This window comes from Eurytemora carolleeae, unplaced genomic scaffold (genome assembly GCF_000591075.1).
Source record: "Eurytemora carolleeae unplaced genomic scaffold, Eaff_2.0 scaffold935, whole genome shotgun sequence".
In the NCBI taxonomy this organism is placed as follows: domain Eukaryota; kingdom Metazoa; phylum Arthropoda; class Copepoda; order Calanoida; family Temoridae; genus Eurytemora; species Eurytemora carolleeae.
Window position 1 is genome coordinate 60,077 of NW_019396820.1, and position 15,968 is coordinate 76,044.

Below are 15,968 nucleotides of genomic sequence, written 5' to 3' on the forward strand. Positions count from 1 at the left end.
ATTCTACAATATAGTCTTATTATATCTGTTAGTTTTCAATGAACGAAACATTGTCTATTCCCTAGACCCTATAATATTAATCACAATATTGTACAGGATGTCTCCACAAAAATGGGACTTAAGATTCTAATTTAAAAAATAGATTAAAGAAATTGAGCCTTTGCCATAAACTATAATTTTCTTAACCCTTTATATTTACAACCCAAAGGCGTAGACATTAGATATGTCAACTATATAAACTCTGAGCTGGGAACTTTAGAATGGATAACCTTTAATCTCAACTACTTAATCCGAATATCCACTGTGGAAACTTTTAATTTTAGTCCTTAATCCACTCTTTTTCTCTCTCTTTGGATATCCATACATTGTTTTCTTCCAATGAGAGTGCAGGAATATAGTTCGTAAATGGTTTTGTCCAATAACAGCCTTGAAAATTAATTCTATCCCATGAGAGAAATCCTCAATTTCTAGCAAACTAAGAATTTCTTGTCGACCATTTTGTAAATTTATCGGCGAAGAAAAATATTTAATAATACGTTTGATATTCTTTTTCAACCAATTTTAACTAATGTACTAATAAATAAATTGGTGAGAAATTAAGTGAAGGCCCTTCCAGTCAAGAACACCAACAATCTGACGTTCCTAGAATCAAATTTGTTTATCTAAATATTTAATCTCAAGACATAATTTCGAGATTATGTTAGTCTCGAAATTAGCAAAAACAGAGAATCAATCAATATTCCTGATATCCACTATTCCTAGCTCTGTTAGATAAAACACTCCAAGCTTACAATATCAAAAGTTTACACCATTAGGTTGCAGAGAAATAGGGATTAAAATATTTGAGTTTGTGACAAAAACTTTAATTATACTTTGTCTTAATATTATATATCTTTGTCAATTTTAAAGATACAAAAAAGTAGTTTCTCTTGTATATTTTTAACCGTCAAAATAAACAAAATTTTCATGTAGAGCTAATAATATTATTTACGTGTTGCCTAAACTTTATATAAAGCTGTGTTGCAAATACATTTCTAGGACCGGGGTTTTACGTAGAGCAGCTCACTACACAGTACATAGAACACAGCAATCAGAAACCTAGTTGATATGCAGGAAGCCTCTACACAAAGCATTCTTAGTGTGTTCCACTAAACATGAGAATCTATACATACAGGGCTACCCACATAGCCAGGATCAAACTTCAGAGACGACTGTACGGAATTTATTCAATCTCATTTTTTACAGTCTCAGTCCACACAGCTTTCACGTCTAATTTTCTTTACCAAATCATTTAATAAATAATTTAAAAAGTATTTTCATTTAAATATATGTGCCTATAACATGGCGCAGATGTTGGGTAAATAATTCTGACTTTATTTGTTTGACATTGGTTTGTCGGAGACTAAATGTTTGCAGGGCAGGTCGTCTTTAAGTCATCATCCTTTATGGGTACTGGGTAGTTCTATATAGGGTTACTAAGTCTAATATTTCATATTGTAAAAAAACACAGGTATGATCTACAAATATACCTTGCTCGTCAATCTGTTTGTTTGTGTCTTATAAACGACAAAACTACGGAACCGATTGGGCCCACATTTTGTGTGGGACCTTGCATGACCCCAAGGAAGGTTTATTGATGCTCGAATAATAAAATAATTATCCAGGAGTTTTTGATTTTTGTGAAATTTTAAAATTGCGTGAAAAAAATTCCCGAACTTTATTTGGTATTGTTTTATACTGTACAATGAGAAAATGGTCAGAGAGAGAGCTAACATTAAAAGTTATAATAGTCGGATGGGTGCGAATGAAATAATTTAAATTAAATATTATACTTGATCGTTTTTAAACCGTTACACTGACATGTGGCCTGTGAAACATTTAGTACAATATTGGGAATCCAGCTTTGCCTGGAGTTTTCTCTTTAAAAGTCATATCACTCATGTTCAAAGGATATCCCAGTGGTTCTCCAGAGATTCAAAATTTAAGTCAAATCGGTCCACGAGTAATGACCGAACAACAACAACAAACAAGCATTCAATTCAAACTAACAAGTGTAATCAAATTCTATCCTCATGTTCTTAAATACGTAATGAATATCCCTTTATGTAAAGCAAGGGCGTATACAGAAATAAATCTGGGGGGGGGGGGCAAAATTAGCGCGAAGCGCAAACATTTTTTTCTTCTAGGAGCTCCTGGGGAGGGGAGCAAAATTTGAACGGTAAATTCAAAATATTGGGTTCTTGGATATCAGGTATAAGTATAAGATGCTTTGAAGGTACACATACAGTCCAATTACCTTGCATGTACTATACTTTATCTATCCTTTAAACAAAAATAGCAGAAAAAAAGCATTGTTTCTAAAATATCGACATTCTATTTTATTGTTGTTTTAGTTATAATTAGTATTTAAACTAGAGATAGTAAAACACATTTTTGAAAATGAAAAACTCAACTTAAACTTAAATTCTATGAGATGAATAAAAGACAGAGGTCCAGAAAAAAAAGTTTCCGTTTTGAAAAACCTTATGAATACAATTGTAATCAATATAATAAAGCTCTTCGTTCATTTATATGTTTGCTATGGTTGGCCAAACGGCTGAATCAATTGGGCTGAATTTTAGTAAGGAAACTCATGGATACCCTTGAGGTTGACATAAGCTAAATAAATTATAAGTTTTTTGTTTAAATTTGAATTTTAAAAATCCACGGGCGACGCCTGGCACAAAACGGCGGTGCAATGAATAAAGTAAATTAAATCCAAGTTAAAAAAAACTAAAAATGGTTTTTTATTGTCTCCAAACCCAAGCCTTCGTGGCTTGGCATTGGCATTTAAAAATAATTTTTACTTTGCTATCCCTGATTTTTCCTTCGGACTTCTGGCATGTTGGATTTGGTCCACGTATGCAATCTTTTTAGTGCACTGAATGAACAGCAAACTAATTTTTTTTTAATGTTCTTCACTCTTGAGTTTAAGATTTGAAAAGCTTGAAAGCTCTGAGATCTAGGACCCCCTTTTACAGGCCAAGGGTGGGGCGCTGCCCCCCCCCTCTATAAGCCCTTGATGTATAGAATTAAGTTTAGAAATTATATCTGTAAGTATCAAACATAGAATGCTAATTTAATTTCCAACCTTTTAAATAATGATCGGTTTCTAACCTAAGAGAATCTAAAGTTAATTAAATAATTCAAGGTTAAATATAATTTTATTTGATTAGCCATAGCGAGTTATTATAAAATTAATCATTACTTAATACATTCTTAGATTTACTTAATTCGAAGTCAAATTTAGATATCTAGGTGAATCGCCAATATTCTATTTTTTCTTTTACTTGTGACCAGGCCCGTAACCAGGGGGGGGGGTGCAAGGGTGCAGGTTTACCCCCCTTTCTTCTGAAAGGGGGGTGCAATAACGAATTTGTACCCTGGTCCCCCCCGTCCCATATAAAATAAATTGTTTCTCATCATTTTCTAAAATCTAGTTACCAATAATATAGCTCAAGCAATAGTTGATTCCCTTCCCAAACCAAATTATAATCTTATTGTGTGTAACTCATTAAAAGTGTGTGTTTGTGTGTTTCACGTGCAGTACCCCAGCTTTAAAAGTTAAAAGAATAACACTTAAAAAATAGTGATTTACATTTAAAATCAATTGCCATTTTATTTTAGAAGACAAAACGTTGTTTTAGTACTGTTCAATAACCGGACTATAATCTTTTTTTAGTAAGAATATTTCATTATAATAAAACGTTACATTTATACTCAGTAAACCTTTGTTAATTAAATGTATTTTTTTAGGACAGAAATAAATTGAATACCATTTATTATCGATTTCGGGAACAGTAGAGGATAAGAAGGTTGTTCTATGAAGGTTTGAATGTTCGGGAACTCTAGTTAATCGGGACTATTGGTTTGGGTAATAAATAATTTTCCCATCGTACATTTCGAGATCACCAAATTTATATATCTCCATAGTATTACATAAAGATTGTCAATACAAGTCTGCCTTTTCGTCTGTATTTCATCTATTCAATATTTATTTTTTATTCTTCTAAGATACTTGAGACCGAATTAAGGGATTATAAACAGAATGTCCTAGAATTTAAGCTTAAAGCCGGTTTACTTCAATCAGACTTAAAGGTTTCCTGCTACTTAAAACTTATGTAAAACATAATTTAGGTAATTGAGGTAACCCTTTTCCAGAAAAAAAAAATGCGACCTTTTATCGTCGTTCAAGTCTCATATTTTTTGTGGGCAAACCTGTGGATATACAGGATTAGTGGTTACCCGTCAAGATTGAGACTTTTAGAACAAATTGAATTAATTTTCTGCCTTAAAGGGAGTGTTCGCGAAAAATGAAAGTGGGTACAGACATACGGAGAAAAATAAGCGCTTTTGATCGCTACTAATCTTACATCTATCTGTTGCGTCTATAAGGAAAAAATTGGTAAAACAACTTATGCTGAATAACGTAGTATTTACCCAAATTGAGATAGTTGCAATCCACAGCTCGAATCGTATAAAAATCAATTCAATTTCAAACATATCGTTCAGATATTACAACCTATAGTCATCGTTTGTTTTACACCATATTTGTATGTAGTTAATTTTTCATAACATTTTTTACTTTTTTTCAATACATGCACTTAAAACAACGACTTTTTTCTGCTAGGTGTCTCTGCCACATGGAATATCGAGAGCAGAGACACATGGTGGACAAACTAATCGGCGTTTTAAGTGCATTGTTTAAAAAACAAATACAAAATATTATGAAATAACTATATGCGAATGCGTCAAAAAATAATCGACAAACTAAAGGTTGTAATATTTAAATGATTTGTTTGATATTTGTGTGATTCAGTCAAAACAATTTTAAACATTGATTAAAATCTAATTCATACATGGGGTGTCTCAAAAGGACATACAGACTCGTTTGCAATCGGATTTTCAAGATTGATACCATTTTTAAAATCTTTGTACAATTTCCGATTCAATACGCCCAATTCCAGGCTTGTAGATCTAAAGATAGAAATTGTACTGTAATAAACTGTAACCTAACATTGAAGATTAATTTGTGCAGAGATTATGTTTTACTTTTTAACTCCAGTTGGAAACTTTAGGAGCCTATAAAATTGCTATTTTTAGATCTACAAGCGTAAAATTGTACGTGGATATCAAAAATGCTCTCGATCTTGAAAATCCGATTACAAGCAAGTCTGCATAGACCCTAATACAAAATTGTGCAAACGGAGATTATCTTATTTTTACCAAATTACTTACTCCAGTTGGAAACTTTAGTAGTATATAAAATTGGCAGTTTTTGATATACAAGTCTAAAATTTGGTTTATTGAAAAGAAAATTGTACGTAGACTAAAAAGTGGACTCCATTTTGAAAATCCAATTACAACTGAGCCTGTAGACACAATGTACTGCCTTTAAGAGCATCGCAGTGAATGGGGATTACAATCTTTGCATAGAGGGTCACTTGAAATTACACTCACAGTCAATATAATGATTTACAATTTTATTATAAGAGGCAGAATGCTAAAATCATTCAAAATCAAATGTATTTAATAACCTTTTCATTAATCTTATTGTGCTTATACAGATTAGAGGGTGGCCAGAAATTAGAATATTGTTCTTTTTTAAAAGTATGGAAAAGTCATGTCTAATTTGTTAAAAATATCTTTTTGTGTGTCTTTATTGTCCAATTTGTCGATTGTTAGATCTATAGGTTTTCCAGACTAAGTTTATGTTGTCATCTATTTTAGTCAGTTAGATATTAATTAATTTTTATCAATTCTTCAACTCGGTTTTGTTAAAAATATTAACTCACATCCCTTGCTGATTTATTTAAGAATCAAATAACTGCATTAAAATAAAGGTATTTTATTCAATTAAAACTGCTTTAATGACAGTTTCATTCTGTAGTTACATTGGAGTGGAACTGGAGTTGAGATGCCGAGATCTAAAATCCTATTTCTTGTTCTTGCTCTTAGGAATCAACATAAATATTTTTTTCATTGTTTTCAGTAACATATCAGCTTTTAAACTAAAAACATTAGACCTCAAAATCATGAGTCTTTGTTTGCAGAACTAATCCATTAAAGCCAGGAGGATTTTTATACCTCAACGATTGTCATTCATTTCTTGATAATATCAATAGAGGGTTGAGATTTAAGGTCGCTCCCACATCAAAATCTGAACCACCAGCATTGCAGAATGACAGATTATTTTTGCACATACCAACATTTAATAGTCTATATAATATGTAAAAAATTTCGATCAAATCAGTCTTATTAAGATAGGATTAGAAACACTGATTTAGTTGTTCCAAATATTACAAATTCCTAACGCAGAGCTTGGATTTTCCCATTCATTTTTTTTACTAACATAGAAGGGTAAAATGTGATTACTGTTGCGGTGAGATGCGACAATTATCGGCGAAAAAACAATGGAAGTCGTAACAAAATTAGATTATGTGCTGACATCTATGCTAAGAAAGACATCTAGCTGCTAATCAAAGTATGTCTTAAATACACCTGTTAACTTGGGGAGATCTGGGCTCTGTGAAAAACTACAGGGTGTCCCAATATACATGGGAGTTAGAAGACATCACCATACTAAATCAAAAAAGTATTTACAAAGACCAATTAGAAATCATCACTAAACTCCTGTTTCTATTTGGATTTAAAGTTCCAACTAACCTAGCAAGAATTCATACAATATTTTATTAAAATTCTTGATTTTGTGTTATTTAACCCAGAAAATATTAAAAGTACAACAGTTTGAAAATAATATAGATATTTTCAAATATGTGCATTTTTATCCTAAAGGACGATGTGACTACTGCATTTATGATTTTTATTATTTCCTAATAATACCTCTCTTAATGTGAGTATCCAATGTACACACTTCTGATTTTATTCTTAATCCTCTCTTTTTAAAACTCCATTATCCATACTATATTAAAGTTCCATTTGATCACAAATACAGATACAATGCTATATCAATTGGACAAATTTCAGATTGAACAATTAAGTTCAATTGCAAACTAAGTTATTCCTAAACCGGTTTTCAGTCAATTTGAACATTTCAGCATTGAAACAAAATACAAATTAATTACATTCAATTAAATCTACTGGAAACAATAGTCCACATAAACATTAGTCCGAACTTACATTATTTCAATTAATATGATCCCAAAAGTATAAGTTAATAAAAAACCAGTTTTTCAAAATTAGAAAGCTCTTCTCTCCGTCTCTGTATTTTCAATTTTCCATATCCTGACTTCTGATATGCCACTCAGATTGCTTGAATGATATACACTTTTCATAAAACAAACACAAGATTAGAGATTAGTCTTGAGATTAAGAAAAAGAGTGGATAAAGCATTGATCTGGATATCCAACATTCTTAAGTTTTCAGCTCTGGTTGCGCATTAGTGAAGTATCTCAGCCTTCAAAGACCATCAGATGTTAACAATTTGAAATTTAAACTTAATTATTTACAGTAAGCCTAACCAGTTTGATTATAGTGGATCTTTCCTTATCAATTTGAAATCTATACTTAGTATTTACAGTAAGCTTACCCAGTCGGATGATAGTGGATCTTTCCATTCACATATCAATAACAACTTTCATTTTACAACCTCTTTAAAATAAATCTATGCATGGAGCCCCTTCACCTCCTACTCAAAGCAGAAAAATGACCTTGCGTCTTTGCTTCAGTTTTTTGGAGTAGTAAATTTTCTCTTATTCCTACTATTGCTTAGCAACCCAGGATTACATTTTCATTTTTGTTTTTAAATACAATCATTTCTATTATGTGATTGGAACCAAACTATTCATTAAATCTAGCTGCCACAGGCATCCAATAGGCATCCAATGTGCCTCAATGTACAGTCAACTTTCAGATTTTTGCAATATTAGATGGTTAAACAACTTATGATCCATAGCTAGAAACTAATGACGGAATCAATTTTAAAACTTTTATGGGTTGACAAAATTTTCAGTCATTTTGCTGAGCCAAAAAATAAGGTCATAACATGCAAGTACAAATGGGAGTTCCAATGTTGAAATACATCATCAGGAATTTGAAGTCATATTGTAATTTCAGTGGTTTAAATATTGATGTGTACTATGCACTGTCCAGGGTTGTTGGCAGCCATACATCAGGAAGGAATTATACTTCATCCACCAATAGCTTCTACTATTTAAGATTAGCCTTACAGATTAACTATGCAGTATAAGACTCAGCCAAGCAGCAAACAAGATTCTGCATGGCTAGTTTCGCTGTATTGTGGAGGCTCATTTACTGTACTGCCTGGGCAATCTTAAAGACTCTTCTTATATTGTAGAGTCAGAACTCATGGTGGCTGGGGTCTCCCTCCTTTCCTGCATAGTGCATAGTGCACACATTCCCTTCATTTTCAAAGTAAGCAGAAAGTAGACTAATCACTTTTCATCTTGTAATTTTAGTTGATTAATTAGTTTTACTGCTAAAGGGAAACCAAGGGCAAAAACCTTTCTAGTTGAGACTGCAAGTGAAGAGAAAACAGGATATGGAGGAAAGCCAGAAGATTCACCACATGAAGCTGGATCAGACTATAGTGATGATGGTGGTTATGGAGAAACCACAACGGCAGCTCCAAGAGGTTATGGGGATCCTACAACTGCAGCTCCAGTAGGTTATGGGGATCCTACAACTGCAGCTCCAGTAGGTTATGGGGATCCTACAACTGCAGCTCCAGTAGGTTATGGGGATCCTACAACTGCAGCTCCAGTAGGTTATGGGGATCCTACAACTGCAGCTCCAGTAGGTTATGGGGATCCTACAACTGCAGCTCCAGTAGGTTATGGGGATCCTACAACTGCAGCTCCAGTAGGTTATGGGGATCCTACAACTGCAGCTCCAGTAGGTTATGGGGATCCTACAACTGCAGCTTCTGTAGGTTATGGGGATACAACACATGGTTATGGTGAAACAACCACACAAGGTTATGGTGTAACAACCACACATGGTTATGGTGAAACAACCACAGATGGTTATGGTGTATCAACCACAGGTGGTTATGGCGTTTCAACCACAGGTGGTTATGATGGAACAACAACAGATGGTTATGGCGTATCAACCACAGGTGGTTATGATGGAACAACCACAGATGGTTATGGCGTATCAACCACAGGTGGTTATGATGGAACAACCACAGATGGTTATGGCGTATCAACCACAGGTGGTTATGATGGAACAACCACAGATGGTTATGGCGTATCAACCACAGGTGGTTATGATGGAACAACCACAGATGGTTATGGCGTATCAACCACAGGTGGTTATGATGGAACAACCACAGATGGTTATGGTGTATCAACCACAGGTGGTTATGATGGAACAACCACAGATGGTTATGGTGTATCAACCACAGATGGTTATGGTGTATCAACTACAGGTGGTTATAGCGTATCAACCACAGGTGGTTATGATGGAACAACCACAGATGGTTATGGTGTATCAACCACAGGTGGTTATGGCGTATCAACGACAGGTGGTTATGATGGAACAACAACTCCACAAGGTTATGGTGATACAACCTCGGCTCCATCAGGGTATGGTGATGCATCAACTCCTGGAGGTTATGGGGAAACAACAACAACTCCATCAGGATATGGAGAAACAACAACAAAAGCTCCGTCAGGATATGGAGAAACAACAACATCCGCTCCATCAGGGTATGGGGAACCTACATCAGCATCTCGAGGATACTCAAGAAGGCGTCGTGCTTAATTTAATCTAAGTGCATTTTAAGTCAGTTTAAAAAACTTGAAAATTTGAATAAAATACCATAATTTCTTTAAGCAAAGTCTTTCTTTAGCATTCAGAGATGTTCAGAGCAAGATATTTGTGTTCCTTGTGGGAATTTTAATACATTGCAAAATATAAGCATAATCTAACTAAAAAACTTACTTAATTCTGGAAGCTTTTTTTAAAACAGCATATCATATTTTATTTTAACTTACATAATTTATTTTTGGATGAAAATGAAATGAAATATCAATAAATCTATTTCCAGTTTGTTATCAAAGTCTTTCTAATATTTTGTTTTGATCAAGATCAGTTAAAAGTCATGTACCTCAACGTTTTATGTTGCGTCATTGTCTTAAAAACTTGACCATGGGTTACCCTTTAAACCATAGTGAACACTTATTTTACGCAGACTGATCTTGCTTCCTGTTTTTCCTTGGGCTTTTGGTCTTGTTAATGATATGATGTTTTCCAATTACTTGTAGAAAGCTGGATTTTCAAACATAATTGAGTTTTGTTCTTTTATCCTTTTCTCAGTCAGACATAAAAAGTAAAAAGAAAGAAAAATAAGGAATTTTTCCTTTTAAGAATTGATTTTTTTTCTTCTGTCTATTCTCTTCCATCTATCTTTTCCTTTCTTTTTTTGATCTCTGAGTTCACTGGCTCCGTAAAAAATTCTCTCTCAAATTCTCCTACTTAAACTTTTCCTTACTTACTAGTGCATCCTTTCTGCACTTTGATTGGATCAGCCTGTGCAAATGTCATGTTCATCAGTGCCCATCATTTGTCTGTTGCTTGACAAAAATGCAATACTCCAGCCAGAATACCCAACCTTATGTAAAATAAAATAAGAAATTTTGAATTGCTTAAATAGAAGACAAGACATCATTAGCTGTTAGGAATTAGTTTTAATAATTATTCAAATAACTGTCATATGTTTTATTATATCTTACATAATGTTGAACAGTTAACATTTTTTTGTTCTTGACTATGTTGACCATCTGCATATATATTGAATTGATCAAATAAATACCATTATTACCCAGAAAAGTTAGGACATGTAATCACAAGGACAGTGTTGCATCTTAGGAGAGATTTGATTCTTTTTATAGACAATGAACTTGATTTTGTCTCCAGAATGAGAACATATTTCCGTTGCATAGAAATGATATTCCAATGGAAGCTTATGCATTCTGTACAAAAGAAATCATCTCTATGCAACATATTTGTAGATTAATTCTTACATCTTTACTTAAGATGACTCTTGGCAAGCAAATGATGCCTGCCAAGTGATCTAGCCTGGTGTGCGTGCATGCAATTAATAGTATAAAAGATCATAGAACTATTAACATGATATGATAAAGAAGAGAACTGAGGAAACATAACAGTAAAAAATAACTGTCCTTGAGGAGCCCAGCACCTAAAGAAGCAAATAATAGAGGAAAAATTGACTTGACCAGATTGTTGTCCTTTAAAAAAAAAGACAGTGAAAAGGTTAAAATTACTACAGTGAATACAATCTACCCCCCCCCCCTTTCCACTAGTGAAACCTGTTTGAGCACAGAAAAATAAATATATTTTTTTTAAAGTGCACTTTAGCATTAATGTACAAGGAATTAAAATTAGAGACCAAGGGGGATTTTTTCTTTTTCCAAATAGCAGCTTTTTCTTCTCCCCTGAGAAAATAACAAATGTGGGAAAATAAAATCCTTCTCATGCAATTAAAGTTTTGATTGCTTTAAAAAGAAAAACGTTAGGCTTGGACCCCCAACCCCAAAGGGACATAAGATAAAAGTATAACTTAAATATATCAGGCTGTGGAACTTGGACATTTTGAACAAATTAATTGGATCAACAAGGCACCGGGCATCTAAGAAACAGGAAGTGTCTGTCACAGTTATAATCAAACATAGAGTGCCTTCTTGTATTGTAGCACAAAGGTTTCTTAAATTTTGCGAAAAAAAATGGCAAACTTAAAAACTTTAACCCCCTTGTGCCACCGTTAAACATAATAAATTAAAAAAAAGCAAATGTCTGTTGCTTATAAACTACCACTGTAGTCAAATTTTTTTTTACCTCATTTTGAACCATGCACCCTAATATATATATATATACTTAAATTTTGTTTAAAACTGAAAGAGTTGTATAGATAGATAAACTGTCCATAAGGCCCATTGTTCCCAAATCAAAAATTGGCCTATTTGTAACACCAAGTATAAGAAATGGACAACGTCTGCTAAGTTATCTCTTCTAAGGGTTTAGATCTTTAAATTCAATCCAAAACTACACCATACATTTATAACAATGACTTATATAGTGAAACAAAAATGCCAACATTAAACTGATAGTAAGATGTGAGAAGAGGTTTTTGGTGATAAATGATTTAATTTTTTAAAACATATTTCTATTTTGCAACAAATACCTTATTTGAGCTCATATCACCTTTTGGGAATATATCCTGGTTTAAGGAACTGCTCAAATTAATGTTAATATATCAATATTATTTTGTTCCTAAGATATAGATTTAACATGGAGGAATCAGTTTGTTTAACATGCTGGAAATGAAATATCAATTTATTGTAGTAGACTCGTGCTCTTGATATTGATATTGACTAGGATCATAAAAATCCAGTCTTACTAACATTTTTTTTAGAAATGGGCCAAGTTTTAGTTATGGAACTAATGTCAACTGCAATTAGAAGGAGTAGAGAAAAGGATGCTGTTGTACTGGAATTGGTCACAAAAGAGAGTTAAGATGTTTTCAAGTAGCTATTTCAACTGTTTTAAGAAAGCTGAGTGTGAAGGGATTTTGGCTGTTAGGATGATTGGGTCTTCTTAAAAAAAAATCAAAAGCAACTCAATGTAAGATGTATACTGGGGAAATTGTAATCTTAAATTCATACCCTGTTTTTGTCAGCAAGTGAATTTACAGAAAAAAATAGAATTTTTGTAATTACCACTTAAAAGGTCTCAGGACTAATATTTTACTTTATTAATTGATTTAAGATCTAATTTGAACTCACTTCATTAATACAAACAACTAGAAAGAAAAGCCGGATTTATATTTACATATTTCATTGGGTATCAACAGATCAGCACTTAATTCAATAATGTGTGTTTTCAAGTTTAAAATATTGTCATCTGTTTCCTGCTCATGCCATATAAGCACTTAAAGCGATAAAAACAAATGAGATCAGTGTCATAAAAAATTCAAATCAGGGCTTATTTTTAAAAGTTGTATCTTCCAAACAAATCTACTTGAATAGAAAAATATGAAAGAGATTAAAAGTCATGGAAAATAATTTAGTGTTTTCTTCAATTAGGATTGGTGCAAGATCTGAGCATTTTTATAGAAAATATGCTGCAAAAGCAAACATTGGATCAAATATTTAAGAAATATATTTTCTTTATATTTTGACATTGTTTTAGAAATTGACTGATGTCATTTTAAGTTGTTCATATATTTCTTTCTGGCCATAATTTTAAGCGAACAAATTTATTATTAATTATTAATTATTAGTTAATATGTGATTCTAAATTGGCTTCCATTAACAACTTATTTTATCAAATAATTGAAGTCTTAAAATATTTCTATCTAGTTTCAATTATCATGGTTAAGCAAGGTAAAGATCAAGCAATCTTAAATCAGTATTATCTACAAGGTTATATGAATCAGGCAGGTGTCCTTGAACAGTGATGCTCAGATCAATTCTGTTTCTAATTCTCCCTTTCAGGTACAGCAAGAAAACTGGAAGTTGTCTTCAAACTTTTATTTTCTTTGTGACATTCAGTCAGCAACCTACTTTCACATGTACAATTATTGAAATAATAACAACAAAATTATACCAGTATTGGCATTTACAAAATGTGATCTGCCTTTTTATGCTGTCAATATTACTATAGATGTTACAAATTTTGGTCAGACTTCAATTTTGTTGAAAAAAAATAATTGTAAATATTTGAACAAAATTCTTCATATCTCTGTTGATTTAGAAAAGCACATGAAAGGTAAACTACATTTTGGAAATGCTTATGATTATTAACTTTAGCATTTTACATATAAATTTAGGTTGACAAATAAATGCCGCAAATTAAAGATCGAGGACAATTTTCAATTTGTCTTTCTATTGTCATGTTTCGTGGGACACCCTGTAGTTTTTATTATTAAATGTAATGATTTTAATGCATCTACATTATACATTTCTAATTTCAAAAAATAATTAAACCCTTTACCAATTTAAGTGCAATTCCAAGTTTTAAGACTAAGATTCTGTTTAGTCCAATAGCTTAGTTACAGAGACAACCATATTATTAGAATAAAACCTGAAGGATACAGCACTTGAACAGTAACAGTCACCAAAAAGACTCAAACTGCACAATTTCAAAGCCTTTTCGCGCATCAATATTCTTATGGTTAGATGTAAACAACATTTTTCCTACTGTTATTTATAAGGTGTACTGAATTAGTACCCAGCTAAGTTGAGAAAATAAATAATGCTAGATTTAAATTGATTAATATAAAATATTTTTTCAGCATCAGCATACATGAAAGTCCAAATGCTAACATGTATCTAATCAAAATTCCAAATGCAACAATGTATCTCATTGAAATGGCAGGGGGTGAAGTGAGGAGTAAAGAAACTCCTGAAGTTTATGACAGAAATGAATCTCAATTAAGTTCTGACCCTGAGTCTGGAAATGACTACAGTGATGATGATTCTGAGGATGAAGTTTCAAATGATGGGTTAAACGAAGATGTACAAAAAAGTAAATACAGTAAATCTATTAGCCCTGGAAATAAAAACAATGAGAATATTACTAACAGCAGAATGGATTTTGACGGAAATGCTAACAACAACTTGAAAAAACAGATAAATATAACTGAACAAGCAGAGAATAATACTACAAACAGTGCAGTGGATCTTGATGGAAATGCTAAACCCATCTTGGAAAAACAGATAAATATAACTGAACAAGCAGAGAATAATACTACAAACAGTGGAGTGGATCTTGATGGAAATGCTAAACCCATCTTGGAAAAACAGATAAATATAACTAAACAAGCAGAGAATAATACTACAAACAGTGGAGTAGATCTTGATGGAAATACTAAACCCATCTTGGAAAAACAGATAAATATAACTGAACAAGCAGAGAATAATACTAACAACAGCAGAGTGGATCTTGATGTAAATAGTAATGCCAACTTGGAAAAACAGATAAATATAACTGAACAAGCTGAGAATAATACTAATAACAGAGGAGCAGATCATTATGAAAATTCTAACGCCATCTTGGAAAAAGAGATAAATGAAACTGAACAAGACGAGACTTATGATAACAACAAAGTAGAAGTAACAATAAATGATAAAGCTGATAATTATGAGGTAGAAGTTAGCACTATAAGTCTAAAAGCAATCAGTCCAGGCTATGAAGAATCATCAACTAACTCTGAAAATTTAAATCACGAGTCAAGAGGTGTGGTTTTTACATCAGCACCACTCCCCACAGCTAATGTAGAAGAAACAACAAAGGCACCTAAACCTAGAGGATATGGAAAAGCATCAAATAAGACACCACAGGCAGCAATGTAAAATGAAAAATCAAAACTTTGACTTTGAGGGGTCAAAACTCTAGACTTTACATTGTTGAGGCAACAACGGGATTTGGTAAAGTATAATGCATTTAAATTAGATGAATGAAAACATTTTTTGAATTTTTACCTTTTTACATCATAAGTTGAAAGCAGAAAAATTAGTTAAAAAGAATAAAAAAAGATTAAACTCTTAGGGTAAAAATACCATTTTTGTAACAAAAAATCTGAGTCTTCAAATGCATGCAAAATCCAATCAAATGAGATTTTCAGGGACGAAGAAAAGTTAGATCCCAAGATTCAATTCTATATAAAATATTTCTTTCTATATAGATCTTCATAAATCTTACCTTTCAAAAACCAAATGTATTGTCATTGTCTGTCATCCTGTCTCCATGCCAAACCATGTTTACATGAAAATCAAAGAAATTTCTAGAACATAAAAAATAAAAAAGTTTGAATCACAATTAATTGTGTTTTATTAAACAATGTTTAGTTGCAACTACGATTTATCATTATACCGAAGAAACCAACAGCTTTATTCACAAGATCAAGATCACGTTAATAGAAAGC

At 32.4% G+C, this 15,968-nt stretch overlaps 2 protein-coding genes and 1 long non-coding RNA gene across 3 annotated transcripts; all 3 read left to right on the forward strand.

The window, feature by feature from the left end:
- The first annotated feature begins 2,180 nt into the window (after positions 1 to 2,180).
- Positions 2,181 to 4,380, forward strand: LOC111709033 (uncharacterized). The gene is made up of 3 exons (XR_002766775.1): positions 2,181 to 2,251; positions 3,667 to 3,720; positions 3,796 to 4,380. It is a non-coding gene; the product is annotated as an uncharacterized LOC111709033 (long non-coding RNA).
- A 1,514-nt stretch (positions 4,381 to 5,894) lies between these two features.
- Positions 5,895 to 9,855, forward strand: LOC111709029 (ice nucleation protein-like). Its single transcript, XM_023482602.1, has 2 exons — positions 5,895 to 5,997; positions 8,491 to 9,855. Exons 1-2 carry the CDS (start codon positions 5,957 to 5,959, stop codon positions 9,782 to 9,784), a joined length of 1,335 nt encoding a protein of 444 aa, XP_023338370.1. The 5' UTR covers positions 5,895 to 5,956; the 3' UTR covers positions 9,785 to 9,855.
- A 3,559-nt stretch (positions 9,856 to 13,414) lies between these two features.
- LOC111709032 (putative uncharacterized protein DDB_G0282133) lies at positions 13,415 to 15,862 on the forward strand. The gene is made up of 2 exons (XM_023482605.1): positions 13,415 to 13,536; positions 14,337 to 15,862. Exons 1-2 carry the CDS (start codon positions 13,499 to 13,501, stop codon positions 15,394 to 15,396), a joined length of 1,098 nt encoding a protein of 365 aa, XP_023338373.1. The 5' UTR covers positions 13,415 to 13,498; the 3' UTR covers positions 15,397 to 15,862.
- Positions 15,863 to 15,968: the final 106 nt, after the last annotated feature.

Excerpts from the sequence above, each read along its gene's own strand:
- LOC111709029 (XM_023482602.1), top strand. The coding sequence starts at position 5,957 with ATGCCGAGATCTAAAATCCTATTTCTTGTTCTTGCTCTTAG. Across the intron at positions 5,998-8,490 it reads TTTCTTGTTCTTGCTCTTAG|TTTTACTGCTAAAGGGAAAC; the intron begins GAATCAACATAA and ends TTGATTAATTAG.
- LOC111709032 (XM_023482605.1), top strand. The coding sequence starts at position 13,499 with ATGCTCAGATCAATTCTGTTTCTAATTCTCCCTTTCAG. Across the intron at positions 13,537-14,336 it reads TTTCTAATTCTCCCTTTCAG|CATCAGCATACATGAAAGTC; the intron begins GTACAGCAAGAA and ends ATATTTTTTCAG.